At 41.8% G+C, this 27,724-nt stretch overlaps 1 protein-coding gene across 3 annotated transcripts in view; it reads right to left on the reverse strand.

The window, feature by feature from the left end:
* The window catches only part of LOC115468575 (probable tRNA methyltransferase 9B), a 134,800-nt gene that overhangs the window by 34,917 nt on the left and 72,159 nt on the right, over positions 1–27,724 (reverse strand). For all 3 annotated transcript variants that reach the window (XM_030200378.1, XM_030200377.1, XM_030200376.1), the window contains one exon: positions 12,761–12,960. In XM_030200378.1, the coding sequence (XP_030056238.1) occupies positions 12,761–12,914 (154 nt within the window). In that variant the 5' untranslated portion in view covers positions 12,915–12,960. The remainder of the gene's footprint in view (positions 1–12,760; positions 12,961–27,724) is intronic.

A 27,724-nucleotide genomic window follows, 5' to 3' on the forward strand; every position in this document is an offset into this window, starting at 1 on the left:
CTTTTGCCACAGGAAACCTTGTCCCTGGTGCACCTGTGATCCCTCATAAGGAAACGCTGTTCTTCCTGCTCCAGCCAACCAGAGGCGACAAGCTGAAACAGTTCAAAGGGTGAGCAAGCAAGGGTTCAAGCAAGAGATTTAAATTTTCAGAAAGTTTCTTTAAAGACAGAGACAAAGCAAGTCTCTTTCATTTCTGACCAGTCATTATTATGTTTCAGTCTCATGGCTGTTTGCATTGCCTCCTTAAACAATCTCTAAGATTGGTGGCATGTGCTGCATCACACCAATACAGCCAACCTGAGCAAGTCCTTCTCATGTGGGTCACCAAGTGACAACGTCTCTAATGTCCTCATGACAAACCCCATTCGGAAATGTCATGTTTTGGCTTGGTTGGTAGTTCTGTTCACATAATGGATGTCTGAAGGCACCAAGTCCCAAGCTGGAATGAACCAATTCGTGGCTAGAAATACACATAAGAGCACAGTGTCTCATTCATATCTGCCCCACAAAACCAAGGCAGCAGTATTGAAATCACAAACAGAAATCCATCTTGGCTGGATAAGTTTGGTTTTGTACTGCACAAAAGAATACCGGGGCTGACTATGTCCCACAAGCTGAGTAAGGATCTCTTTACTGCTAAATCATTACTTTTTTAAAAATTACAAGCAGCTCCACCATATTTCCCCAGAATGTGAGGGAACAGCTATGTCAGCAATAGAACCAGAAATGATCATATTGTTGCCAAAAGTAGTCCACGTTGACTATAAAACAACTGGCTCTGCATACACTGCACATAACAAGCTGATCTTATTTAAAATGAGGTATTTTGGGAGAATTTAACAAATATGGCTAGCACAAGTTTTAGAGGAACTGTGGATGAGCTGGCTAAGTAATTGTAAAAATATAGACGGCAGCAACATTTTTATTTGACAGAAGATGAGTTCTACTGGCAGCCAAATGCATTTATGAAATATTGCAGAGCACCCAGATGGAATGTTTATTTATTGAAGATGAGATTGTTAAAATACATTTGTTTCATGGAACAGGGGATCAATACTAAATGTTTTATTTTGTTTCTTTTTATTAAATGTTCATAGAAATACCTCTGTTACAAAGGAAGATTCAATCCAGTATCCTCAAATACAATAAACATCCAAACACTTATAATTCTGATAAGTCTTTCAAAAGTTAAGGCATATGTCAGCCAACTCACTATTTTACAAAAGGCAAGAGGACATAGGGTATGACGGGGCATGTAGGATGACAAACAAAAAAAAAGAGCAGCAGAAAAGAATGGTAGAAGTTAAGCTCTGGAACACACTGTTGCCAGAGGATGTGGTAAAAGTGTATGTTTAGTCAGCTGAAAATCCACTTTGCCAGATTCAGGAATTTTACCTATGTACTTCCCCCTTTCCCCTCAGTTCTAATTATGTAGTTCCCAATTAGAGCTTGGCAAATGTATGCCTGAAAGTATTCCAATCAGTTTTTTTTAATCTTTGCATCCTGAGAGATGTACTGCTCTTTAAAAAATTATTGCACTTTTCTAACACATTAAGATGTTTTATGAGGATTAACCTTACCGTTTGGATTACTCCTACCATATTTACCTATTTGCAAGTATAGCTCAAATTTAGCTGGCAATATTTACAACAAAAATATAGAAACTTTCTCCCTAATTGGAGCAGTAAATCCTTTAATAGTCTCAAAACTCTAATGTTTTAAAACCACACTAGATCTCATTCACCTAGGTCCACTCGGGATGGCAGCTGGCAAGAACTTGTGGGTTAGGGTTGTAAACACCTGGAATCTTGAGTGCGTTCTCTCTATTGTGACAGGGGTGGCGTACTTTTCTGTCTAGTAATGGATTTTGTTTCTTTCTTTAATTATTATGGAGTGGAGGAATAGCCTAATGGTTAGTGTAGTGGGTTGAAGAACTGAGGGCTTGATGCATCAAAGAAACGTAGAAGAACTGAAAACGTAAAGGTCATATTGTAAACATACCAATTTAGAAAAAACGATGGATGCTCTAAAAAAACCCATGCAAATGTACAACAGTTCAATAGGGAAAAACTTGAGGGCGAGCACGCACCCCCAATTCCACTAACGCTCCCTTAGCTCCACCCCTACCCAACCTTCTAGAAAATACCTTTTTTTACACGCACATTATGAACGTTCATGTATAATATGCTGGCTGTATAACTGTTCGATAAGGAAGGAGAGAGGGAGAGAGGAAGGGACACATGGCAATACTTACAGATCTGAGGTACAAAGAACGCATGTTGAAGAGGCGTTGCAGCACTTCCCAGCCCTTATCCATGCGCAGGATGTCTCGCTTCCCCGGTCGGGGGAATAAACACTTTTCGTTTATTACAAAAAGCTGTGCTAGCCACAGCACATCCATGTCGGAGAAGTTGGGCTTTCTCCCGCGTGCAGCCATGACTTCTCTGACAAATAATTGCCTCATTTGCATTCCATTTTCGTTAGCTGCTACAATGACAGGAAAATGGCTCGGAGAACCCCTTTGTGCATGTCCTGGTTTACTACTTGCACGCTAAACTGGCTAGAACCAGTTTAAAAACCATGTGGCTGGCTCGTTAAGTTTAGTGCATCTGGCTGTGGGTTTGATTCCCACTGCTGCCTGATGGCCAGCAGTGGGTTGAGATTCCTTCTGCATCTCTGTGTGACCCTGTGTAAATCACTTAATCCTCTGTTGCCCCAGGTACAACAATAGTATAATGTACCACTTAGACCGTGAGCCCACTAGGGACAGAGCCAGTATCTGTAAAATGAAACTGTATACCAATTAGGTCTATGTCAACAATAGTACACCACCTTGACATGTTTGTCAGGAAAGGTGGTATATCGAATTCCACATAAACCATATGTTTATCAAGCATCAATTTCTAGTAAACCAAAGCAAGTGGGAGAACTTTATCAGACACAGGTAAATTGTATGGTTTCACAAAATCTGTTTCCTTCCAGATATCAATAATATAGCAATTAAATTTAAACTTCGACTAAAACTTTTATGAATTTGTTTCTCCAAACCTTGAATAGCAGAAACCAACATTAACTTCTTCTTGACAACTTACCAACAAAGCTGCATTTTCAGAAAGCAATGGAGCAGCAGAATGTTCTTTTGAGAATATCTGGGTTTTCCAAAGCAAAGCTCCAGAATCAAACACTAAGTTCCATTAGACAATCGCTCTCCATTTCCCCAGGGAAGATTCCATTGATCTTTTCTAAGACACAGTGAAGCATGAGACATCACTCTTTCCTTACCAGCTCTGCAATGATTATTTTCATGTAACCTGTTTGGTGGCTAATTTATTCATTGGAGCCGGCAGCGATATCAAGCCCAGCAGGCTTTAAATGAGCAAAGCTGTGGATGCATATAGGCTGTGAACTTGCTTGGTGAATATTTGCTACTTGTGAGATACCTTTCAACAGATTTGGCAGAACTATACTGCATCTATTCAGTGTTTTGTTTCCTGCTGGTTACCCTGGGCCTGGTTTCTGATGTTCTTGTCTACACTGCATATCTGTGCTGCAGTGCTTTGATCCCCACTGGTTGATAATTGTTCCCAATATCTCTTGGACCTGCTTCCTCCCTTTTTTGATTCTAGCCTGCTACCCAACAGATGGGCTTATCAGTTTTGATCCATGCCTCAACTTATAAGCTGTAAATGTCTGTTACATGAGTACATAAGTACATAAGTATTGCCATACTGGGACAGACTGAAGGTCCATCAAGCCCAGCATCCTGTTTCCAACAGTGGCCAACCCATGTCACATCTAACTGGCAAGATCCCAAAAAAGTACAATACATTTTATGCTGCTTATCCCACAAATAATATACTCTATACCTTGTCCCAAACATCCATATCTTCTCCCAGAAATAAGCAGTGGAATTTCCCCAATTCCACTTTAATAATGGTCTATGGGCTTTTCTGTTGGGAAGCCATCCAAACCTTTTTAAACCCCACTAAGCTAACTGCTTTTACTACATTCTCTGTCAACAAATTCCAGAGTTTAATTACACATTAAGAAAAATTTCTCCAATTCATTTTAAATGTACTATTTTGTAGCTTCATTGCGTGCCCACTAATCTTAGTATTTTTGGATAAACAAGCGATTCACGTCTTCCCGTTCCACTCCACTCATTATTTTATAGACCTCTATCATACCTACTCTCAGCCGTCTTTTCTCCAAGCTGAAGAGCCCTAGCCACTTTAGCCTTTCTCATAGGGAAGTCATCCCATCCCCTTTATCATTTTCGTCGCCCATTTCTGTACCTTTTTTAATTCCACTATACCTTTTTAAGATGCAGTGGCCAGAATTGAACACAATATTCGAGGTGTGATCGCACCATGCAGTGATACAAAGGCATTACAATGTACTCATTTTTGTTTTCCATTCCTTTCCTAATAATACCTAACATTCTATTTGCTTTCTTAGCCACCACCACACACCGAGCAGAGGATTTCAATGTATCATCACCGAAGATGACTATATCCCTTTCCTGGTCGCTGACTCCTAATGTGGAACCTTGCATTACGTAGCATCACTTTGAACCTGCTCATATTAAATGTCATCTGCCATTTAGGTGCCCAGTCTCCCAGTCTTTGCAGCTTCATGTGCTCTTCTCACCTTTACAACCCCATTATGAACCATAAAAGGTAACCAGTTGTGATGGTCTGCAGAAACACTTGGTGGTGGATGAACCTGGTTCCTCAATCTTCCTTCGTGAAGCAACAGTATTTTTTAAAATATGTACGTATTAGAATTAATTTATCAAAATACCCAAAGCACTGTACAACAGGTCTGGCTTGATATAAACAACTTAGGGGCCCTTTTACTAAAGCTTAGCATGCGCTAATGAAATTAGCATGCACTAACTACTACTCTTGTATACCCATGGGCTTCTTAGCATTTAGTATGTACTAATTCCATTAGTGCATGCTAAGCTTTAGTAAAACAGCCCCTTACATTGTTATAACAACATAACAATAGTAAAATGACCAACTGTCAGTGTTATACACACCATAGTAGAACATTCATTTAACACAGATATGATACTCAATGAAACACCTTAATTGGCAACACATGAGAACATTCATACAAGTATTATACTAACAATGTCAGCACAACATAATGAAATATCTTTATAGGTAACAGAGAGGATAAGTACAGTTAGGACATACAGATAGCGAAGACAAAGATTAAATAAGGGTTAAATAAGTAGGTGGCAGGACTGAGGGCAAAAATTATACGTACAGTTGAATAAGATAGTTCACATGAAGGGAAAAGTACATATCTGAATGGTTAATTAGAGTGTTATAGAGTATACTGTTTGAGAGATTATTATTATGCTGACTAATGGACAGGCTTCATAACGTCTGATGCTTTCACTATTTGACAACCCTATTAAATATATCAACCTTTCAATATTTTAACCAGCCTTGTTCACAGATCCATTTCATTTTTTTCCTGGGGAAAAGGGAGGAAAATATCCCTTGCTAACACCCTTCCTTCTCACGTAGAGGCACCAGGTGTCAAGTATTCAAGCGACCAGTAATGCATGCCTGAGAGGAGACTCCTGCCAGTAGGCATCAGACCCAGGGACATTACACTTGGAATGCCCTCCCACAGGATGTGCTGGAGGCAATAATGGTGTTGGATTCAGAAAGGAGTGGGATAAGCACAGTGGGCCCCTATAGGACAAGAGGACAGAAACCAAGGTAGAGTGCCTCAACTCAAAACAAATTCAAATTGATTGTTGTGATTATCCAAATAAACAACAGGAGAACTGGCCTGGCAGCCCTACTGGGCAGACTAGATGGACTGTATCAGTCTTTATCTACTATCATCTACTATATTAGATTCGGAGTAAGTAGTTAATCAGTCACCGTAACCATTATAGACTTGGGATAAGAGACAGGCTTTCACCTGCTTCCTGAAATGTGCTACCACAGTTTAACATTTCTAGTCTTTTGTCTTGCAAAAGAACAAGTATCAGAGCATGAAATTTATAATTATCCTCCATTATCAAACTTCAAGTGAGAAATTTGAAAACCAACATGCTCCAATCACCCCCACAAAGCCTAACTGCTAACTCTATTGCTTCTGTGAATCATGGCAAATTGCCACTTCTTTTTAATGTTTAATTTTAGAGTATTTTGCATTTTTTGAGGCGTTGTTTAGGATTGGGGCTGCCAAGTTTCTTTGTATCTACAATATCCTTGCTGTTTAGACAATAGAAACTCAGATATGATCATGAATAAGGACAGCTACTAACTGTTCAAGTCTAAAAAGAGTGGAGGAGTAGCCTAGTGGTTAGTGCAGTACCCTGAGGAACTGGGTTCAATTCTCACTGCAGCTCCTTGTGACACTATACAAGTTACTTAACCCAAAATAAGTACCTGTATATAATATGTAAACCATTTGGATATACTACCTTTCTGTGGTTACAATCAAGTGTACTGTTGTTACTAAATAAGAACAGGCCCCAAACATTACTATTGAGGTTTTCTTTTTTTTTTTCTTTGCTAAAGCTAACAAATATGACAATGAATGATTGGATTAAGAAGGTAGATTGTCAAAAGATTTAACTGATTAACTACAAGAGTTAGCTAGGTAAATGTATGCTTTTAAATATTTTCCCCACTAAATTCACAGTTTGGTAAGAAAAGGGGCAAGTCAAGGAGCATCTCCAGCTGCATAAAGAGATGGCTAGATTAGCTAGGTTACTAGGTAAAAATTCAGCTAAATTAGTTTCTATTGACATTTTTTCAACTGATAATCAGATATAATATCTGCTCATTGGCTCTTTGAAAATGAACCTCCTATGTCAAAAGGCTGGACAACTTTGTGTCTCCTTCAAATTTGACAAAAGGAACTGTGTCTTTAAAAAAAAAAAAAAAAGGATACTCTCTACATGTTGTCTAGCATTTCCAACCCACACATGACAAGGAGTTACAAACACTCAATATCAATTAAAATATTCCTATGAGGTGTATTTTCAAAGCACTTACTTACAAAGTTGCACAGTAACCTATAGAACATTGCAAGTCTAAGTGCTTTGAAAATGAGCCCCATTATCACTGTTTTATTAGCTCATTATATAGTTTATATTTATTGTGAGTCTTTATATACTGGCATTCAGTAAATATCACAGGGGTTTACAATAAAATACTGTAAAGGAGTTTTCAGTAAAAAGATTAAAGAGTTGAAAGAGGAACAATTTGGCTCTTTACTGCTGGCTCCTATCTAACCATGCTGGTGCTACCTGTCACTAAAGACCTGAAGGAAAAAGTAGGTCTTAAGAGCTGCCTTAAATCAAGGTAGTGTGAGACAAAATTCCAGAAGAGAGGTACTTCCACTTCCATTTAATTTAGTCTTATATCCCACATTATCCAAATCAAGTTTGGTTCTATGTGGCTTTACATTTAACAAGGGACTGCAGTCAGCCAGTTTACAGCGTAACAAAGGCAAAGTTAAGAGCTACTGAAGCAAAGAATTCACAGTGTAATAGAGAGCAATACCGAATAACAGTGTAGCTGTTGTTATTGTGGAAGAGCAAGAAACAGGATCTGGCAGACTGGGAAATGTCATTGTTGATTCAACTGAAGAGTGACTAGGAAACGTGGTCGGATTATGTGCTTGGTCCTTGGAGATTTATTCTGTGTTGGTAAAAAAATACTGTGATTTTAATATTTTGTGCATTGCCCTATGTAAGCCGCATTGAGCCTGCCATGAGTGGGAAAGCGCGGGGTACAAATGTAACAAAAATAAAAATAAATAAAATAAAAATGTAAGGTAATCTATTATCCTCCTAATATTTGACGGTAGGGTGTTCCAGGACTTAGCTGCGATGTAGGAAAACCTTGTGTTGTAAAGAGATTTGAAAATTACTCCTTTGCAGTTTGGGAAGTGGAATAATAGATAGTTTCAAGCATCAGTCAGGGCATTTCTGAGTGGGAGGTCAATTAATGTGATCATGTAGGTGGGAGTTAGTCCCTGGAGGGCTGTGAAGACAAGCATAAGGATCTTGAAACTTATTCTGGCCTTTAGGGGGAGCCAATGTAGTGCCTGCAGTAGGAGAGAGGCTCTTTGGTAGCAGGGAGACCGGAAGATCAGGTGGGCAGCTGTATTTTTTTCAGGTTGACATCTTTGCAACCTGAATATAAACCATTGCTGTAGTCCAGCTGGGATAATAACAGAGTTTGAACAAGGAGATTAAAGGTCACGATAGGAAACAGGCTTCTGATTCTTCTCAACTTCCAGAGCGTTCTGAAGGATTTCCCCATGACTGAGATTATTTGGTCATTGAGTGTCTGGTTTTGGTCTAGGGTGACTCCTAGGACTTTAAGATTGATCTCTTGTGAGAAACTTGTCTGGTCTATTGTAAAAGTGTGGTAAGGAATAGGATGGAAGGTGCTCGATATAACTACAAATTTGGTTTTCTCTCTGTTTAGCTTTAACCTGAAGGTGGAGGCCCAGATCTCCACTGTGTCTAGGCCGGTCTGGATTCTGTCTATAATGTTAGTTAGGTATGTATTGTGAATTCAATGCTAATTCTTCTAGTTTGCTGCCAAGTTATCAGAATATTGAATAATGTTTGGGACTGTGGAGAACCTTGTGGTACACCACAACCTGGGGTCCAGGGGGGGGGTGAGATGTTATGTTGTGATTTGACTTGGTACTATCTGGATTTGTGGAAACCAGTGAACCATCTGAGTACAGGGCCTCCAAGGCTGAAGCAGTCCAGTAGGTAGAGGAGTATATCATGGTCAATTACATCAAAAGCACTTGACATATCGAATTGGAGTATCAGTACTTTCTTTCCGTTGCTTGTCTTGGCTTTGATGTCGTTGAACAGTGATACAAGAATAGACTCTGTGCTGTGGTTTGAAACCTGACTGGGAGGGGTGGAGAATAGAGTGCTGAGTTAGGTCATCCATTGTGTGGTGACTATCTCTTCCATGACTTTAATGAGGGGTGGGATGGACATCAGTGGTCTGTAATTTGTTACGTCATTCTTCTTGGCCGTGGTCTTTCTTAGGAATAAGGTAAGTATTTTGTTTCTCTTGGTCTCCGGGAAGTGGACTTCTCATAGTGAGTAGGAGATGTGTTCGGTTAGTAAATCTGTAAACCAGGTAGGAACATCTCTCATAAGCAGGGTGGGGCATGCATCCAGTATGCAGTGGGATTTTGCATACTTTTTAAGGGAGGTTTGGACTTTGGAGGTTGATGGTGAAGTGAAGGAGGTCCAGGTTCTGTTGGCTCATGTCGCCTCGCTTTGTGGCGACTTGAGGACTAGACAGCTTTCCAGCAGGAGAATGGTCATTGGAAGGCATGATCTAAAGTTAGTCACTTTCTGTTTGAAATATTGGGCTAGGTCCATGGCGTTAGGTGGGTCTTCAGTTGGAGCTACCACGGTTTGAGTGTCAAGGAGGTTGTTTATTATACTGTACAGTTTCTTGATATTAGGGCAGCCTGATCCTATGTAAGTAGAACTTCGATTTTGCTTGTTTGATGAGGCATTTGTAGGACTTTACAGCCTACATTGTAAACAAAGCATACATGTCTTTGTTTTCCACTGTGCTCATTTTAATCTACTTTCTTTCTAGTTGTCTGCAGTGTGTTTTGGTAGTCAGTAGCTCTTTTTTAACCAGGGGAAGATCCATGATTACATTTGTTTTTCATAGTAACAGCCCATCCTAAACCAGATTGCTATATGCGGGACTCAGACTGTACAAACTAGCCCTGTACCGGCCTTAGTTGATGCAGCCACAGTCCCCACCTAAAGCACCACTTGACATACAAACACATATGCAATCCTTTAAGTTTATTTTTTATATAATTTACTTTCTAATTAGATATCCTCTGTGTTCATCCCATGCCTTTTTGAATTCCGTGAATTTATTGGGGCGATTGCATCTAGTGTGGCAAAACTCCGGAGGTCCCAGTTTGTGAGGAAGTCTGTGTTTCTGGGTTCTAGTGGAGGGTAGTAGGTTGAGGTCTTATCCCAGAATTCAGTAGCTTTTGTCTTACCTCTTGTGGGAATCTTGGTGGGCTGAGTTTTCATTTGTTTGTTTGATGCTACTTCTTTCCAGTTTAGGAAAGAAAGCAGATTCTCGTGTGAAATGTGAGGGGGGATGAATGTTAAAAGTTTATCATTCTATGAATGCAAAGAATATGAAGAGGTCAGAGGAATGAAAGCATTACACAAAGTAGCAGTGAAGCCTACTTGCATGGCCTTAAAAGCTAACAGTAATATTTTGAAATTAACTAGATACCTTATTGGAAGCCAATAAGAATGTAAATAAAAAGATGACATGATCATATTAGTATGCAATAATATGGAGCAACCAAATTGCAGTGTTCCATACTAATTGAAGTAATCATAGAGACAACTGATGAATACTGTTGAGTAACAACTTGCAGTAATCGAGGTTACTGATAACCAATGCATATAGTAGGGTGTGTATAATAGCATCAAGAGTTCAGCAGTAATGTAGTGTACTCATCAGGTAATTCTGCATAAAAAATTGTTAATTCTGTGTCAAACATTTGACAGTTTCACAGACATTTTAAAATTCTGCATAATTCTGCTTACAGTTTGTCATTTGTCATCTTTCTCCCTCTTCAAGCTTGACTCTCACCAGCTACCCCTTCCCAACTTGGCTTGTACCCAAACCATGGTCATTGAGGGCTACAATCCATTTGGATTTTCAAGATTTCCCATAATCAATATACATGAGATCTATTTGCATACAATGGAAGCAGTACATGCAAATCAAACTCATGCACATTCATTGTGGAAATCTTGAAAACCCGACAGGCTTGTAGTCCTCAAGAACCATGATTGGCCATCTCTGCTATAAAGTATGCACTTATGTTATGCACTGATTATACATATAAAATCATTAGAATAATAGAACATACGCAGGTAAATGCTAAAATTCCACCTAAGAGCTATTCTGTAAATGTACACATATCCTACATAATGCGAAATCTACAGACAGACATACACACAGGTGGAGTCTGGGTGGGACTTACATCTACGTAACATATAGAGGAGTAGCCTAGTGGTTAGAGCACCAGTCTTGACATTCAGAGGTGGCCGGTTCAATTCCCACTGCTGCTCCTTGTGATCTTGGGCAAGTCACTTAATCCTCCATTGCCTCAGGTACAAAATTAGATTGTCAACCCTCCAGGGACAGAGAAAGACCCAGTGTACCTGAATATAACTCACCTTGAGCTACTACTGAAAAATCCAAATAAATAAAGATATAAGTGAGTGCATACATTGGGCATTTAGGCATGAACAATTACACCAGCTCTGTGGTTGGCATAACTGCTTATGCCTAAATTATAGGTACTTAATGCTAGTATTCTATAAAGAAAAGAAGGCACTTACCTTGCTTTATAAAATAAGCTCCTACCAGGTGCCCTCTTAACACCTAATTATAAAATTACCTCCTATATGTCCATGCACACCACAGTATAAATTTAGGGATGATCTGCTTGTCTAGAAAAAGTAGAGTCCATTGGCAACCTTATCCATCCCAGTCTCTCTAATCTGCTGTGTGGAGCATCACAAGGAATGGGTATACAGGGCAACTGCCCCAAATGTAGGCTAGGTGGAAGGGGAACCATACAGTCCTTTTGAGTCAGTCTGTGAGCAGGCAACCAATAACTGCTCTGCTGTCATACTGGGGACCCTACGAGGCCCATCCCTCAATAGCAAGTTGAAGTTGCTGCGTAGTACCCTGCCCTCTCCTACCTCAACGCCATCCAAACAATCTGCTGGCTATCTGCTCCTTTTTCTTCATCTCTGCTAGCCACTAGCATCCTCTTCTCCCTCAACCCCAGGTCCTGGCACCTTCCTCCAAGCCACTTCCAAATCCACCTTTGTCAGTGGCAGCCACCACTGTAATTCTGCATTTTAAGGCCACCCAGGCACTGCATGATGCTGGTAATAAGCCTCTTTTTAGGTGAGAGCAGAGTATACCAGCATTTGGCTGCTCACAGAACCATGCAACCCATAAGCAGTGTTGGCAGCTACCACCAGCAGAGAAAGAACCACTGGACAGCTAGGAAGAGGTTAGTGGCTGAGGAAGAAGACTGGAGAGCAGAAGGAAGAAGGATGGTAATTTGGGGAGGATGAGAATACAATACAATGTAATCTTATAAACCGTATATAACGTTAAGGTTCAATGCAATTAGCAATCAAGAGAACTGAGCAAATTTCAGGAATTAAGCATAATATTATGAATGTTTAATGTAAAGTTAAATTAAATACTTTCTAAAAAGATAAGCCTACAAACATTTTCTAAACAACAGGTAGAAGCGTACTTTCCTTATAGAAACTGGTAGTGAGTTCCAAGTATGCATAACTAAATAACGTAAAGTAACATTATTGGATTTCTTTGAGACATAGGACTTTGGAGTAGGAAAAGAACCAGTATAAGTGTTTCTGGCAGATTTACAAATTTCCTTGTTAGAAGAGAATAAAATACAATTTAAATAGGATGGAGCTGCACCCAAAAAATTCTATAGGCCATGGAAGAAGGAATGTTTCCAGAGCCAGATGGAAAACTGGCCACATTTCTCAGAGATTACAGGAAACGGGGAACTTAGTCTACTTGATTGAATATCATGTGAAAAGAAATTCAAATCGCAAACAGTGTATACGTTTATTATTGGTTTATAAACAAACATAGCTAGAACAACAGAATGCAAAATGACTTACCAATATCAGCAATCAGGCTTCCTGGCTCCTGAGCTAATAAAAATTCTTGCACTTTTGGCCAAGCCTTGTAACGTGCATCATTGAAGTACGGAGCAATCTTCTCATACACGCTATGAACATGGTCTCTTTCCAGCTCACTTGCTTCCTTCTCCATGTCACGCCGTCTTTCTTTGTCATTGAACCTATTTCTGTGATTGGAACTAAAATAACACAGAAAACAAGTGCTTTAGAACATAAAACAAGATATATGTTTAGGACAGTCTGGCGACCCAGATTGAAGATTTTTTGGTATGCCACTGTTTGAACAATAGTTGCCATCAATTTGGTTAACAATGCAAGTAAAGTACCAGAAAAGCATGTAGTACATAAATAATGTTTTAGTCTAGGTTCATAGAGACCCATACCAAAAACAAACCAGGAAGGGGGTGGGGTGGGGATTCCACAGAACATCACAAACATATGGAACACCAAACCATATCAAAGACACAATAGGAATGGGACCTGTGCAAGCAGCTCCTCAACAGTAGATTATCTAAAACTTGGCAGAAAAGTCAAATCTTGACAGTTTTTCTCAATTTCTAATTTCAGCTTTCTACATAGAGTAAAAAATTTAAAAGAAAAAAACCTATCATTTCAAAAGCTATACACACTTGGTTAGAAAATGTATGCCAAACAAATAAAGGAAATGAAAGAAAGTTAATTCATTCATCATGGCGACAGTAGCTCACAACAGGGGGGAGGAGGGGGACAAAATGGAAGACCAGTGAAACTAGCAATGAAGAATAGAATAAAATCAGAAAGGATTATGTATGGGAAACCTGATCCCAAATCATTTGCAATTACTACCTCAGACACTGACCCTGTCGTGTAGGCAAGCTTTTTTATATCTAAAAGAAAAACAACAACACAGTTGTTCAGGACTTAGAACATACAATATAACTAGATCCTCCATAGTTAATAAAGCTGGTCAAATTCTGGTTTATTTATTTATTTTATTTTTTTTACATTTGTACCCCGCGCTTTCCCACTCATGGCAGGCTCAATGCGGCTTACATGGGGCAATGGAGGGTTAAGTGACTTGCCCAGAGTCACAAGGAGCTGCCTGTGCCTGAAGTGGGAATTGAACTCAGTTCCTCAGGACCAAAGTCCACCACCCTAACCACTAGGCCACTCCTCCATCCCCTCCATTGGAACAGGCATTTGAAATAGCAAGCCAAAATCTCAGGAATTAATGGCAGTAATTATGAGACAAAAGAAATCCTTTGATATTGAAATTTTGGACCGTACTTATAGTATCTCTTGCCAAATCCTAAACCATGTATTGCAGAAACAAGTGAGAGTAATCAGAAATGTTCTCAAAAGCCTCTGATGCTGGATCTTCTGGTACTGGTGACTGGACCAGAGTTGATGGCCTGGTGGTTTCAATAATGTAGGTACAAGAGAGATCTAAGTCAGCACTTACACTGATGAGGTACCCCCACCTGTACCTGCACTGAGGTAATGGGCAATAGTACTGTGCTCCTAGCCTGACTCAATTGTGCTTCTAGACAGAAAATGTTATATAGGGATGTGGTAACATGACTTGCAGTTTTTGTTACAGGATTTACACAAGCAGATTGCAATGTAAAGTCAAAGGAAAAGCCTTGTGTGAACAAATAATCAAAGCAATACAGTCTGTTCCCGTCACAGACTCAGTTCAACCCTGGGCAACAACCACAATAACATTTATGTCCTTCTTTCTCTAGCAGTTTTACCTTCTTCAGCACAGTTCCAGTTACTCATACATAAATCCAGTCCTGGCTCCAACTAGGCCACTCAGGTCCTGAGTTTTCTCAGATAAATAAAGGCACTCCTTTACCTTTGCAGTCTTTTGCTCCTTCTCATGCAATCACTGGACATCTACAGGGTGCAAATCTCTAAGCTAGAGCCACTCCCTGCCACTCCCCCACAGGTACTGCAACCCAGCCAACATTTTAGGGAGGATTCCTTCACTTGGCGCCTCCTTCCTGGAGATCTCTGCACTTGGCATCTCTCTCTTGCCTCAAGCCCTCTCTAATCCACTCTGCTCCTGGACATTTAACTACCTCCCATCCTGAGTCCCACCCCTCTGACTGTCATGGCAGGTTAGCGCCACCTGCTGTAAGGTGGCTAAACTGCAACCTCATGCCCAGATGTTCGAAAGCTCCGCGCTGTTCCAGTGCTCTAAACATAGTGCTGGAAAAGCGGGGCTTTACCAAACCTATGATCAGAGATCATAAAGGGTAAAGTGTGGGAGGATTGTGCCTGAGCGCAATCCTCCTGCACTTGACAGGTCCGGGCTGTCAAAAGCCCAGACCTGTCAAACACAGGTGCTGGAGGTCCATGGGACCACCAGACCCCCTGAAACAGCAAGGCCCTGGTGGCCTAGTAACCCCACACCAAGCCAGCGACATGGAGGCTTGAGGAACTCCCTTATATGGTGGTGAAGCCCCGCCCAGCACATCCCAGGATGCACTGGGCATGGCGGCACTGGAAGAGGAGGTAGTGTACTACTCCCTCCTCCAACACTTCAGGTACAAGGGGGCGGGGAAGAGAGCCGCTAGACCACCAGGTTGGGGGGGCTTGGTTTGCGGTCCACTGGGCCACCAGGACTTTTTTTTGGAAGGTGCAAGGGGGAGTTAGGGGGGCTGAAAATCCATCGGATCTCCAGCTCCCATGAGCTTGAGTTGGGGGGGGGTAGGGGAGACTGGAGGTCCACCGGACTTCCAGCCCCCGTGTCATTGGCATGGGGAAGGGGGAGGGGTTCCTTAGGGGGGGTTAAATTGGGGGAAATGGGGGATCTGCTAGCATGCAAATGTATGCTGGACATAGCTCACCATTCCTCCCCAATGGCCTGCAAACCCTAACGCCAGCTCTGAGTTGGTGTAGGGTTTGGCGAGCTGCCCGCTGATCATTGTGGAAGAATATGTTTAACATGCATTTGCATGCTACTTGCGTTAAGAGCCCTGTTTAGCATGAAATTGCATGCAATTTGTGGTCAGAGCCCGCGAGCTCTGATCATGGGGCAGTAGCAAATGCAGCTGCTAGTATGGCGCTAATAGCCTTTAGCGCCCACATTTGCTTCTGATCATCGGCCCATCAGAGAGAGAGTATTCCTAGGAACACCTGTCATTACACCACTCGCTCCCTCACTAAGTCAGTAAAAGCAGTTAGCTTAGCAGGTTTAAAAAAGGTTTGGATAGCTTCCTAAAAGAAAAGTCCATAAGCCATTATTAAGATGGGGAAAATCCACTGCTTATTTCTAGGATAATTACATAGTAACATAGTAGATGACGGCAGAAAAAGACCTGCATGGTCCATCCAGTCTGCCCAAGACAAACTTATATGTGTATACCTTACCTTGAATTTGTACCTGTCCTTTTCAGGGCACAGACCGTATAAGTCTGCCCAGCAGTATTTCCCGCCTCCCAACCACCAGTCCCGCCTCCCATCATCGGCTCTGGTACAGACCGTATAAGTCTGCCCTCCCCTATCCTAGCCTCCCAACCACCAACCCCTCTTCCCCTCACCTGCTCCGCCACACAATTTCAGCTAAACTTCTGAGGATCCCTTTCTTCTGCACAGGATTCCTTTATGTTTATCCCACGCATGTTTGAACTCCGTTACCGTTTTCATCTCAACCACCTCCCGCGGGAGGGCATTCCAAGCATCCACCACCCTCTCCGTGAAAAAATACTTCCTGACATCTTTCCTGAGTCTGCCCCCCTTCAATCTCATTTCATGTCCTCTCGTTCTACCGCCTTCCCATCTCCGGAAAAGATTCGTTTGTGGATTAATACCTTTCAAATATTTGAAGGTCTGTATCATATCACCCCTGTTCCTCCTTTCCTCCAGGGTATACATGTTCAGGTCAGCAAGTCTCTCTTCATACGTCTTGGAACGCAAATCCCACACCATCCTCGTAGCTTTTCTTTGCACCGCTTCCATTTTTTTAACATCCTTCGCAAGATATGGCCTCCAAAACTGAACACAATACTCCAGGTGGGGCCTCACCAACGTCTTATACAGGGGCATTAAAACTTCCTTTCTTCTGCTGGTCACTCCTCTCTCTATACAGCCTAGCAATCTTCTAGCTACAGCCATCGCCTTGTCGCACTGTTTCGTCGCCTTCAGGTCCTCAGATACTATCACCCCAAGATCCCTCTCCCCGTCCGTGCCTATCAGACTCTCCCCGCCTAACACATACGTCTCCCTTGGATTTCTACTCCCTAAGTGCATCACTTTGCATTTCTTCGCATTGAATTTTAATTGCCATACGATAGACCATTCTTCTAGCTTCTTCAGATCTTTTTTCATGTTTTCCACTCCCTCCGGGGTGTCCACTCTGTTGGAAATCTTGGTGTCATCCGCAAAAAGGCAAACTTTACCTCGTAACCCTTCGGCAATGTCACTCACAAATATATTGAACAGAATCGGCCCCAGCACCGATCCCTGAGGCACTCCACTACTCACCTTTCCCTCCTCCGAGTGAACTCCATTCACCACCACCCTCTGGCGTCTGCCCGTCAACCAGTTCACCACTTCGGGTCCTATCTTCAGCCCGTCTAGTTTATTTAAGAGCCTCCTGTGGGGAACCGTGTCAAAAGCCTTGCTGAAATCTAAGTAGATTACGTCCATAGCACGTCCTTGATTTAATTCTCCTGTCACCCAGTCAAAGAATTCAATGAGATTCGTTTGGCACGATTTCCCTTTGGTGAAGCCATGTTGTCTCGGATCTTGCAACTTATTGGCTTCCAGGAAATTCACTATCCTTTCCTTCAGCATGGCTTCCATTACTTTTCCAATAACCGAAGTGAGGCTTACCGGCCTGTAGTTTCCAGCTTCTTCCCTATCCCCACTTTTGTGAAGAGGGACCACCTCCGCCGTTCTCCAATCCCTCGGAACCTCTCCCGTCTCCAAGGATTTATTAAACAAGTCTTTAAGAGGACCCGCCAGAACCTCTCTGAGCTCCCTCAGTATTCTGGGGTGGATCCCGTCCGGTCCCATGGCTTTGTCCACCTTTAGCTTTCCAAGTTGTTGATACACACTCTCTTCCGTGAACGGTGCTCTATCCACCTGGTTCTCAGGTGTACTTTTGCCAGTCCCTCTCGGTCCTTCCCCAGGATTTTCTTCAGTGAAAACAGAACAAAAGTATCTATTTAGCAAATTGGCTTTTTCTTCATCATTTTCTACATAGCGTTTCGTTGTATCTTTTAGTCTCACAATTCCCTTTATAGTCTTTCTCCTTTCACTAATATATCTGAAGAAGTTTTTGTCTCCCCTCCTTACATTTCTAGCCATTTGTTCTTCCGCTTGCGCCTTCGCCAAACGTACCTCTCTCTTGGCTTCTTTCAGTTTCATCCGGTATTCCTCCCCGTGTTCCTCCTCTTGAGATTTTCTATATTTCTGGAACGCTAACTCTTTAATCTTTATTTTCTCAGCCACTTGCTTTGAGAATTTATTTATTTATTGCATTTGTACCCCACATTATCCCACCTTTTTGCAGGCTCAATGTGGCTTACAGGGTGTTAATATGATATAGTTATTACATAATATTAGATACATTCGGTAATAAGCTGGAGGTAGAAGAGGAATAAGTGAGAAGGTGTTAGGTAAGGTCATGTGAGAGGTGTTTTAAAGCATTTGGGTGGTATAAGGAGTGATTTGTTTCATTAAGGATTTTTGTAGGCCTTGTTGAAGAGATGTGTCTTCATAGATTTGCGAAAGCTGGTTAAGTTGTCCATGGTTTTCAGGGCCATGGGTAGTGCGTTCCATATCTGTGTGCTTTTGTACGCAAAGGTAGTAGCGTATGCCTGTTTGTATTTAATTCTTTTACAGCTGGGGAAGTTCAAATGGAGGAACTTGCTGGCTGATCTTCTGGCATTTCTGGGTGGTAAGTCTATTAGGTTTAGCATTTAGAGTGGGGCGTCTGCGTGAATGATTTTGTGTACGGTCGTGCAGATCTTGAACTCAATTCGTTCCTTGAGCGGGAGCCAGTGCAGTTTCTCTCTTAGGGGCATTGCGCTTTCGTATTTGGTTTCTCCAAAAATGAGTCGGGCTGCGGTGTTCTGGGCTGTTTGGAGTTTTTTAATGGTCTGTTCTTTGCATCCTACATACAGAGCATTGCAATAGTCCAGGTGACTTATCACTAGTGACTGTACTAGGGTGCGGAAGACGTATCTTGGGAAAAAAGGTTTTATTCTTTTGAGTTTCCACATCGAGTAGAACATTTTTTTTCGTTGTGTTCTTCACGTGGGTATCAAGTGTGAGGTTTCGATCAATAGTGACTCCAAGAATTTTCAGATTTTCTGAGATAGGGAGTGTGCAGTAAGGTGTGGTTATGGTAGGGTAGTTGTTTGTGTTGTATTGGGAAGTGAAAACTAGACATTGAGTTTTTTCCGCGTTCAGTTTTAACTGGAATGAGTCCGCCCAAGAGTGCATGATTTGGAGGCTCTGATTGATCTCGTTGGTTATTTCGTTTAGGTTACTTTTGAACGGGATGTGGATCGTAACATCGTCCGCATATATATATAGGGGTTAAGGTTCTGATTGGCTAGTAGTTTGGCTAGTGGTATCATCATCAGGTTGAAAATAGTTAGTGAAAGGGGGGATCCCTGAGGAACTCCACATTCCGGTGTCCAGGATGGTGATCTGTCATTGTTCGTTGTTACTTGGTAGGACCTGGTGGTGAGGAAGTCTTTGAACCAGTTGAGAACTGGGCCTCCGATTCCAAAGTATTCTAACAGGTGTAGTAATATTCCGTGGTCTACCATGTCGAAGGCACTAGACATGTCAAATTGTAGTATAAATATGTTTTTACCAGTTGCAATTGTTTTTTTTGAATGAATTCATTGTAGACACAAGTACAGTTTCAGTGCTGTGATTTGATCTAAATCCTGATTGAGACTCATGTAGAATTGAGTGTTTGGTTAGTTATTCCATGAGTTGTTTCGTCACTATGCTCTCCATCAGTTTTGTTATGAGCGGGATAGAAGCGACTGGTCAGTAATTTGTTAGGTCCATTGTGCTTTTCTTGGCATCTTTTGGCAGTGGTGTGAGAAGGATATTTCCTTTGTCCGTGGGGAAGAGACCATTTAGGAGTCTGTAATTTACTTGGTTCGTGAAGTCTTTTTTGAATTGTTTGGGGGCAGCTTTTAATAGGCTAATAGGGCAGATGTCAAGTTTGCATTGAGATTTGGCGTATTCTCCGAGCCAGTGTGTGAGTTCGTCTACTGAAATCAGGTCAAAGTTGGTCCATGATCGGTCAGCTGGATATTCCCCAGGTTTCGGGTCTAAGCATTCAAGGATGCTTCTGTACTCAGTGGTATTGCTTGGTATCATGTGTCGGAGCTTTATGATTTTTTCCTTGAAATAGTTCGCCAGGTTAGTTGCCGATGGGGTTTCTGTACTGTTTGAGGTGACCAGTGTGGTATTTAGGAGATTGTTTACAAGTAGTAGTGCTGCTAGTTGAGATCAATGGTAGGATGGTAGGCATGAGTCTGTGATTAAAAACGTAAGCAGCCAAATAACTTACAACTAGCTGCGACTCAAATATGAGTCCTTGCCTTTAACGTTTCTCCCATAGCACTCTACTGTTTTCCAGTATTGTTATTAAAGAAATAAAGTAGAGTTAAAGCTGCATTGTTTGGCAGTATTTCTAGGATAAACAGCATAAAATATACTGTGCTGTTTTGGGGATCTTGCCAGGTACTTGGAACCTGGATTGGCCACTGTTGGAAACAGGATGCTGGGCTTGATGGACCTTCTGTCTGTCCCAGTATGGCAACACTTATGTTCTTATGTTAGAACATAAGAGTAGCCATACTGGGTCAGACCAATGGTCCATCTAGCTCAGTATCTTGTTTCCCAAACAATGGCCAAGCCAGGTCACAAGTACCTGGCAGAAATCCAAATCATGGCAACACTCCATACTACAAATCCCAGGGCAAGCAGTTGCTTCCCATGTCTGTCTCAATAGCAGACTATGAACTTTTTCTCCAGCAATCTGTCCAAACCTTTTTTAAACCCAGATACGCCAACTGCTGTTACCACATCCTCCGGCAAAGAGTTCCAGAGCTTAACTATTTGTTGACTGAAAAAATATTTCCTCCTATCTGTTTTAAAAGTATTTCCATGTAATTTCCTTGAGAGGCCCCTAGTCTTTGTACTTTCGGAACGAGTAAAAAATCGATTTACTTCTACTCATTCTATACCACTCAGAATTTTGTAGACCTCAATCTATCTCCCATCATCCGTCTCTTTTCCAAGCTGAAGAGCCCTAAACTCTTTAGCTTTTCCTCACACAAGAGGAGTTCCATCCCCTTTATCATTTTAGTCACTCTTTGAACCTTTTCTAATTCTGCTATATCTTTTTTAAGATACGGTGACCAGAACTGAACGCAATACTCAAGGTACGGACACACCATGGAGCAATACAAAGGTATTATAGTATTTTCAGTCTTATTCACCATCCCTTTCCTAATAACTCCTAGCATCCTGTTTGCTTTTTTGGCCGCCGCCACACACCAGGCAGCAGATTTCAGTGTATTATTTACAATGACACCCAGATCTTTTTCTTGAGCGCTGACCCCCAAGGTGGACCCTAGCATCAGGTAACTGTGATTCAGATTATTCTTTCCAATGTGCATCACACCTTGCATTTGTCCTCATAAAAGTTCATCTGCCATTTGGACACCCAGTATTCTAATTTCCTAAGGTCTTCCTGTAATATTTCACAGTCCGCACGTATTTTAACAACCTTGAATGTGTAACTTCTGCAAATTTGATCACTTCATTCGTCGTTTCAATTTCCATATCATTTATAAATATGTTAAATACTACTGGTCCTAGTACAGATCCCTGCGGATGTTCCCTCCACTGTTCACTCTCCTCCATTGAGAGAAATGACCATTTAACCCTACCCTCTGTTGCAGCATTTTATAAAAGGTAAGGTAAGCTCTTTACAGTTTACAAAATACATGGCTCTCTTACCATGCCCCACCACCACCACCAGAGTATGCACACACATTTTATGCAATATGTTTCACTTACAGCAAATGTTTCTTCAGCCGTCTGTGGAGACATCAGAAAAATGAATTACGCAGGCACACAAGCTAAATTTTTACACTGCTAACATTCAGCTCCTGGTGGAGTTAATTGCTATCACTGAAGAGCAGCTGTTCCCCATATCTGGGGTATGGAGGAGGCAGGGTCACAAGAGGTAAAAGTCTGCAAGAGCTACTTGCTGTGTCTTGAGAAGATGGGTGAAGGAGGAATGGGTATATTTGTCTGCCCATGATGTGGCAGTACAAAGGAAAATGACAAAAATGATGTCCTGGTTAATGACAAAGCTGGCATGCTCTGTGCTTGGCAACTTGGAGATATCTTTACTAGTAGGGACAAAAAGACAGGCCAGACTATGTAGGCCAGATGATCATTTGCAGCTATCATGCTTTACGTGAATATATAACATAGTTCACAGAAAGGGTGTTAAATGCATGTACAGTAATCCAAGTGAAGTGCTATTGTTATGGTATAAGCCAATCATCAGAATTAAATGTGTAGCATGATGTTGTGTTGGATCAGATACATATATATACACCAATATATTTGTGCAGCTTTTAAATATATATATTTGACACTGCAGCAGAGAAAATAGTTTCATTTCAAGCCCCTCTCTCCCCATCCCTTTTTCTGGGAACTTCTGATAGCAGGGATAGTCAATTACAAACACTTAACAAAGACAAAAGAGAGATATATAGCTTCCTCTGCCCTCCCACCTAACAAAAGCTTGACTAAGGTGGGTACCTGGACGCTCATCAGGACATCTCTGAAAACCAAAGACCAAAGAGACAGAAAGTCTGGAGAACCCATTGAAGACAAAGAACTCAGAGGAAAAGCATAAACAGGGCATTTGCTTGTCAAAGGTATACCTGCCCCTCCCATCAGCTTTCAGACATGTGCAGAAAGGAAGGACTTCTAATGCGTATCTGCTCCAGAGACTGAGCAGGAAGCCTTTTTCACATCAAAAGACCATTGGTCAGCAAGATCCAGACAGCAAATCTTGTGATGTCATAAGACATGAGACCAAGATACCACAATGCTTTGCAAATGCCCAAGGGTCCTGTGGAAACCAGGAAACCAGGACAAAGATCCACATGGCATATCCTCCTGCAGCTTGCAAGATATAAAAGCAAAAGCTGTTTCCCCAAGATTCAGATTCTCTTCAACTGCAAGCAACTCAGATCCACTCACTGCAGAAGCTCTCCTGTCCTGCAAACATGTGCTTACCTAATGCTGTTCATACTGTGTAACAAGGACTTGTAAGTAACATAACTTTTGATCTAGACCTGCTACCTTGCCTTACTTAAGCACAGATTATCTGTAAAGATCTCTTAAAACCTACCTCTCGTGTGCAATTGTATATTAAATCAACCTTTTTGAAGCTAAAAATACGGTCTCTTTGTGTTCTGAGTATATGGTATCTTTTATATATACTTAATTTATTTAATTTATTGCAATTATCACCTTTGGTGATTGGTGGAGAAATTAATATCCTAAAACTTATAAATACAGCACCTGCTCTTAAATTATAAACAGTAGCGAGTGCTCTAGAGCTCTTTCCCCCAAGATAAATCATTTCTTGTAACACTATGATCAAAGGTGGTTACTGAATGATAGAAGGTACAGGTGAAGTACAGAGAAGCCATATATGCAAAAAGGGAAGTCAGACACTAATAGGTTCTATGGCTATGCACCAAGACAGAATATGACACACTGCGTTGGTGTAATGATACATACATGGTCTCATTCATATTTCTATCACTCTCTGTATCTAGACTGAGGACTGAACAGAAAAGCCCTGGCACCGGGGTACAAATTATATCGTAGTGATAGGGTGAATCGGATTGGTGGAGGGGTAGCATTGTATATTAACGAGAGCCTTGAATCAAATAGATTGAAAATTCTGCAGGAAACAAAACACTCCTTGGAATCACTGTGGATTGAAATTCCATGTGCAAAGGGGAAAAGGATAGTGATAGGAGTGTACTACCGTCCGCCTGGCCAGGACGAACAGACGGATGCGGAAATGTTAAAGGAAATCAGGGACGCAAACAAACTGGGCAACACAATAATAATGGGGGATTTCAATTACCCGCATATAGACTGGGTTAATGTAACATCTGTACACGCAAGGGACATAAGATTTCTTGATGAAATCAAGGACAGCTTCATGGAACAGCTAGTTCAGGAGCCGACAAGAGAAGGAAAAATACTAGACTTAGTCCTTAGTGGTGCTCATGATCTAGTGCAGGGGGTAACGATACGAGGGCCGCTTGATAACAGTGATCATAATATGATCGGTTTTGATATTGGCATTGAAGGAAGTGAAACTAGGAAATCAAGTACGCTAGCGTTTAACTATAGAAAAGGTGATTACGACAAAATGAGAAAAATGGTGAAAAAAAGACTGAAAGGAGCAGCTCGCAGAGTAAAAAACTTGCATCAGGCGTGGATGCTGTTTAAAAACACCATCCTGGAGGTTCAGGACAAATATATTCCACGTATTAGAAAAAAGGGAAAAAAGACTAAACGTCAGCCGGCGTGGCTAAACAGTAAGATAAAGGAAATCATTAGAGCCAAAAAACAATCCTTCAGAAAGTGGAGAAGAGAACCAACTGAAAGTAACAGGATAGATCATAAGGAATGCCAAGCCAAATGCAAAGCGGAGATAAGGAGGGCAAAAAAGGACTTTGAGAAGAAATTAGCGTTGGAAGCAAAAATACATAGTAAAAATTTTTTTAGATACATTAAAAGCAGGAAACCGGCCAAAGAGTCGGTTGGGCCGCTGGACGAAAATGGTGTTAAAGGGGCGATCAAGGAGGACAAAGCCGTAGCGGAGAAATTAAATGAATTCTTTGCTTCGGTCTTCACCGAGGAGGATTTGGGGGGGACACCGGTGCCGGAAAGAATATTTGAAGCGGGGGAGTCGGAGAAACTAAACAAATTCTCTGTAACCTTGGAGGATGTAATGGGTCAGTTCAGCAAGCTGAAGAGTAGTAAATCACCGGGACCTGATGGTATTCATCCCAGAGTATTAATAGAACTAAAAAATGAACTTGCGGAGCTACTGTTAGAAATATGCAATCTGTCCCTAAAATCGAGTGTAGTACCGGAAGACTGGAGGGTAGCCAATGTTACTCCGATTTTTAAGAAGGGTTCCAGAGGAGATCCGGGAAATTATAGACCGGTGAGTCTGACGTCGGTGCCGGGCAAGATGGTGGAGGCTATTATTAAGAATAAAATTGCAGAGCATATACAAAAACATGGACTGATGAGACAAAGTCAGCACGGATTTAGTGAAGGGAAGTCTTGCCTCACCAATCTAATGCATTTTTTTGAGGGGGTAAGCAAACATGTGGACAATGGGGAGCCGGTTGATATTGTATATCTGGATTTTCAGAAGGCGTTTGACAAAGTGCCGCACGAAAGACTCCTGAAGAAATTGCAGAGTCATGGAATCGGAGGTAGGGTATTATTATGGATTAAGAACTGGTTGAAAGATAGGAAGCAGAGAGTAGGATTGCGTGGCCAGTATTCTCAGTGGAGGAGGGTAGTTAGTGGGGTCCCGCAGGGGTCTGTGCTGGGTCCGTTGCTTTTTAATGTATTTATAAATGACCTAGAGATGGGAATAACTAGTGAGGTAATTAAATTCGCCGATGACACAAAATTATTCAGGGTCGTCAAGTCGCAGGAGGAATGTGAACGATTACAGGAGGACCTTGCGAGACTGGGAGAATGGGCGTGCAAGTGGCAGATGAAGTTCAATGTTGACAAGTGCAAAGTGATGCATGTGGGTAAGAGGAACCCAAATTATAGCTACGTCTTGCAAGGTTCCGCATTAGGAGTTACGGATCAAGAAAGGGATCTGGGTGTCGTCGTCGATGATACGCTGAAACCTTCTGCTCAGTGTGCTGCTGCGGCTAGGAAAGCGAATAGAATGTTGGGTGTTATTAGGAAGGGTATGGAGTCCAGGTGTGCGGATGTTATAATGCCGTTGTATCGCTCCATGGTGCGACCGCACCTGGAGTATTGTGTTCAGTACTGGTCTCCGTATCTCAAAAAAGATATAGTAGAATTGGAAAAGGTACAGCGAAGGGCGACGAAAATGATAGTGGGGATGGGACGACTTTCCTATGAAGAGAGGCTGAGAAGGCTAGGGCTTTTCAGCTTGGAGAAGAGACGGCTGAGGGGAGATATGATAGAAGGGTATAAAATAATGAGTGGAATGGATCGGGTGGATGTGAAGCGACTGTTCACGCTATCCAAAAATACTAGGACTAGAGGGCATGAGTTGAAGCTACAGTGTGGTAAATTTAAAACGAATCGGAGAAAATTTTTCTTCACCCAACGTGTAATTAGACTCTGGAATTCGTTGCCGGAGAACGTGGTACGGGCGGTTAGCTTGATGGAGTTTAAAAAGGGGTTAGATAGATTCCTAAAGGACAAGTCCATAGACCGCTATTAAATGGACTTTGAAAAATTCCGCATTTTTAGGTATAACTTGTCTGGAATGTTTTTACGTTTGGGGAGCGTGCCAGGTGCCCTTGACCTGGATTGGCCACTGTCGGTGACAGGATGCTGGGCTAGATGGACCTTTGGTCTTTCCCAGTATGGCACTACTTATGTACTTATGTACTTATGCACCCGATGCTGTATGAGGCAGAGTGGCTGGAGCAGTTCATGCTAATCTAGAGTGTCATCATACTGAGTACATCTAAGTCAGATCTCTGAGGCGTAACTTGCATTTACCCATCTTCATCATATTAAGTCAGCCAATACTTTTAAATATCCTGTCTCTGTGGATGGCTTTGTCGCACGATCTAAGTCCAGATCCATACAAACATATTGGGATGGCACTTCCTTTCAAGCTTCAGAACAGGGTACAAAGAAGAATTCAGGATTTTAAGAAATGGGAATATGTTCCAAATATGCAGGGCAGAACTCGTACCACTATGAAAGCGAGTGCTTAACTTGCCAAGGAGTATATGTTCTAATATGTGGATGCCACTCCTAAAACATCTACTTACAAGTAGCCTCATAGTTGCCACAGTCACTTAGGAATCAGAGACAGTTTTACAAAGCATCCCCTCCATATTGCCCATCCAACTTTGGCCTCTTAGTAATTTCCCTCTGTTGTGTGCACCACCCACTTATACAAACCTCAGTGCACATTAACCCACTTCTTCCTTGCCATCTCCTTGCCTTCCATGCTTTGGGGAAAGAACTTATTCATCTTATTGAACCAATGCCAAAAGGGGAAAATTCTAGAACAAAACACCTCTGTTTAGATGCTGCAGTTACAAGGGGTGAGAGCCTATTCTATATGGCCATTTGGGTGCCCAAGTGTCTTTATTGAATACTAGCGCAGTTAGTGTATACTAATTTGGATAGCCAATATTAGTACACATTTAGGAACCCCCATTTGCACTGCTATAGACCTAGTGTAAATGGGGGTACCTTAATGAGCCAGACATGCTACAGTATTCTTTAAGTTGCCCACCTAAATGTCTGCCCTGCCTCTGTCGCTTCTTGACAAATACATACTGTGCCATTTGAGTGTCTACTTGTAGAACTGGCTTAGGTGCCCAAAATGACATTTTCACAGGTAAGTGTACACTTAGGTGCCTAAATGTCAGTATTCTAGTTACCCAAATCACGCAGTTTCAGGTTTGGAGACTGCCTTAATGCCCCCACCTCCAACAATAGAAGCAGCCTCAGCTTTCCACAGCCACCAGCAGACCTCACAGGAGGGGGCACCCTAGGGGCTACTACTGTGGATTTCGTATAAATGCTCCCACGTACACATCTCATCATTGCTCCTGTGTCTGCTGAATCCTCCAAAACCCAACTACCCCCAACTGTACAGCACTACAATAGGCCTTA

Source organism: Microcaecilia unicolor, chromosome 4 (genome assembly GCF_901765095.1).
Source record: "Microcaecilia unicolor chromosome 4, aMicUni1.1, whole genome shotgun sequence".
In the NCBI taxonomy this organism is placed as follows: domain Eukaryota; kingdom Metazoa; phylum Chordata; class Amphibia; order Gymnophiona; family Siphonopidae; genus Microcaecilia; species Microcaecilia unicolor.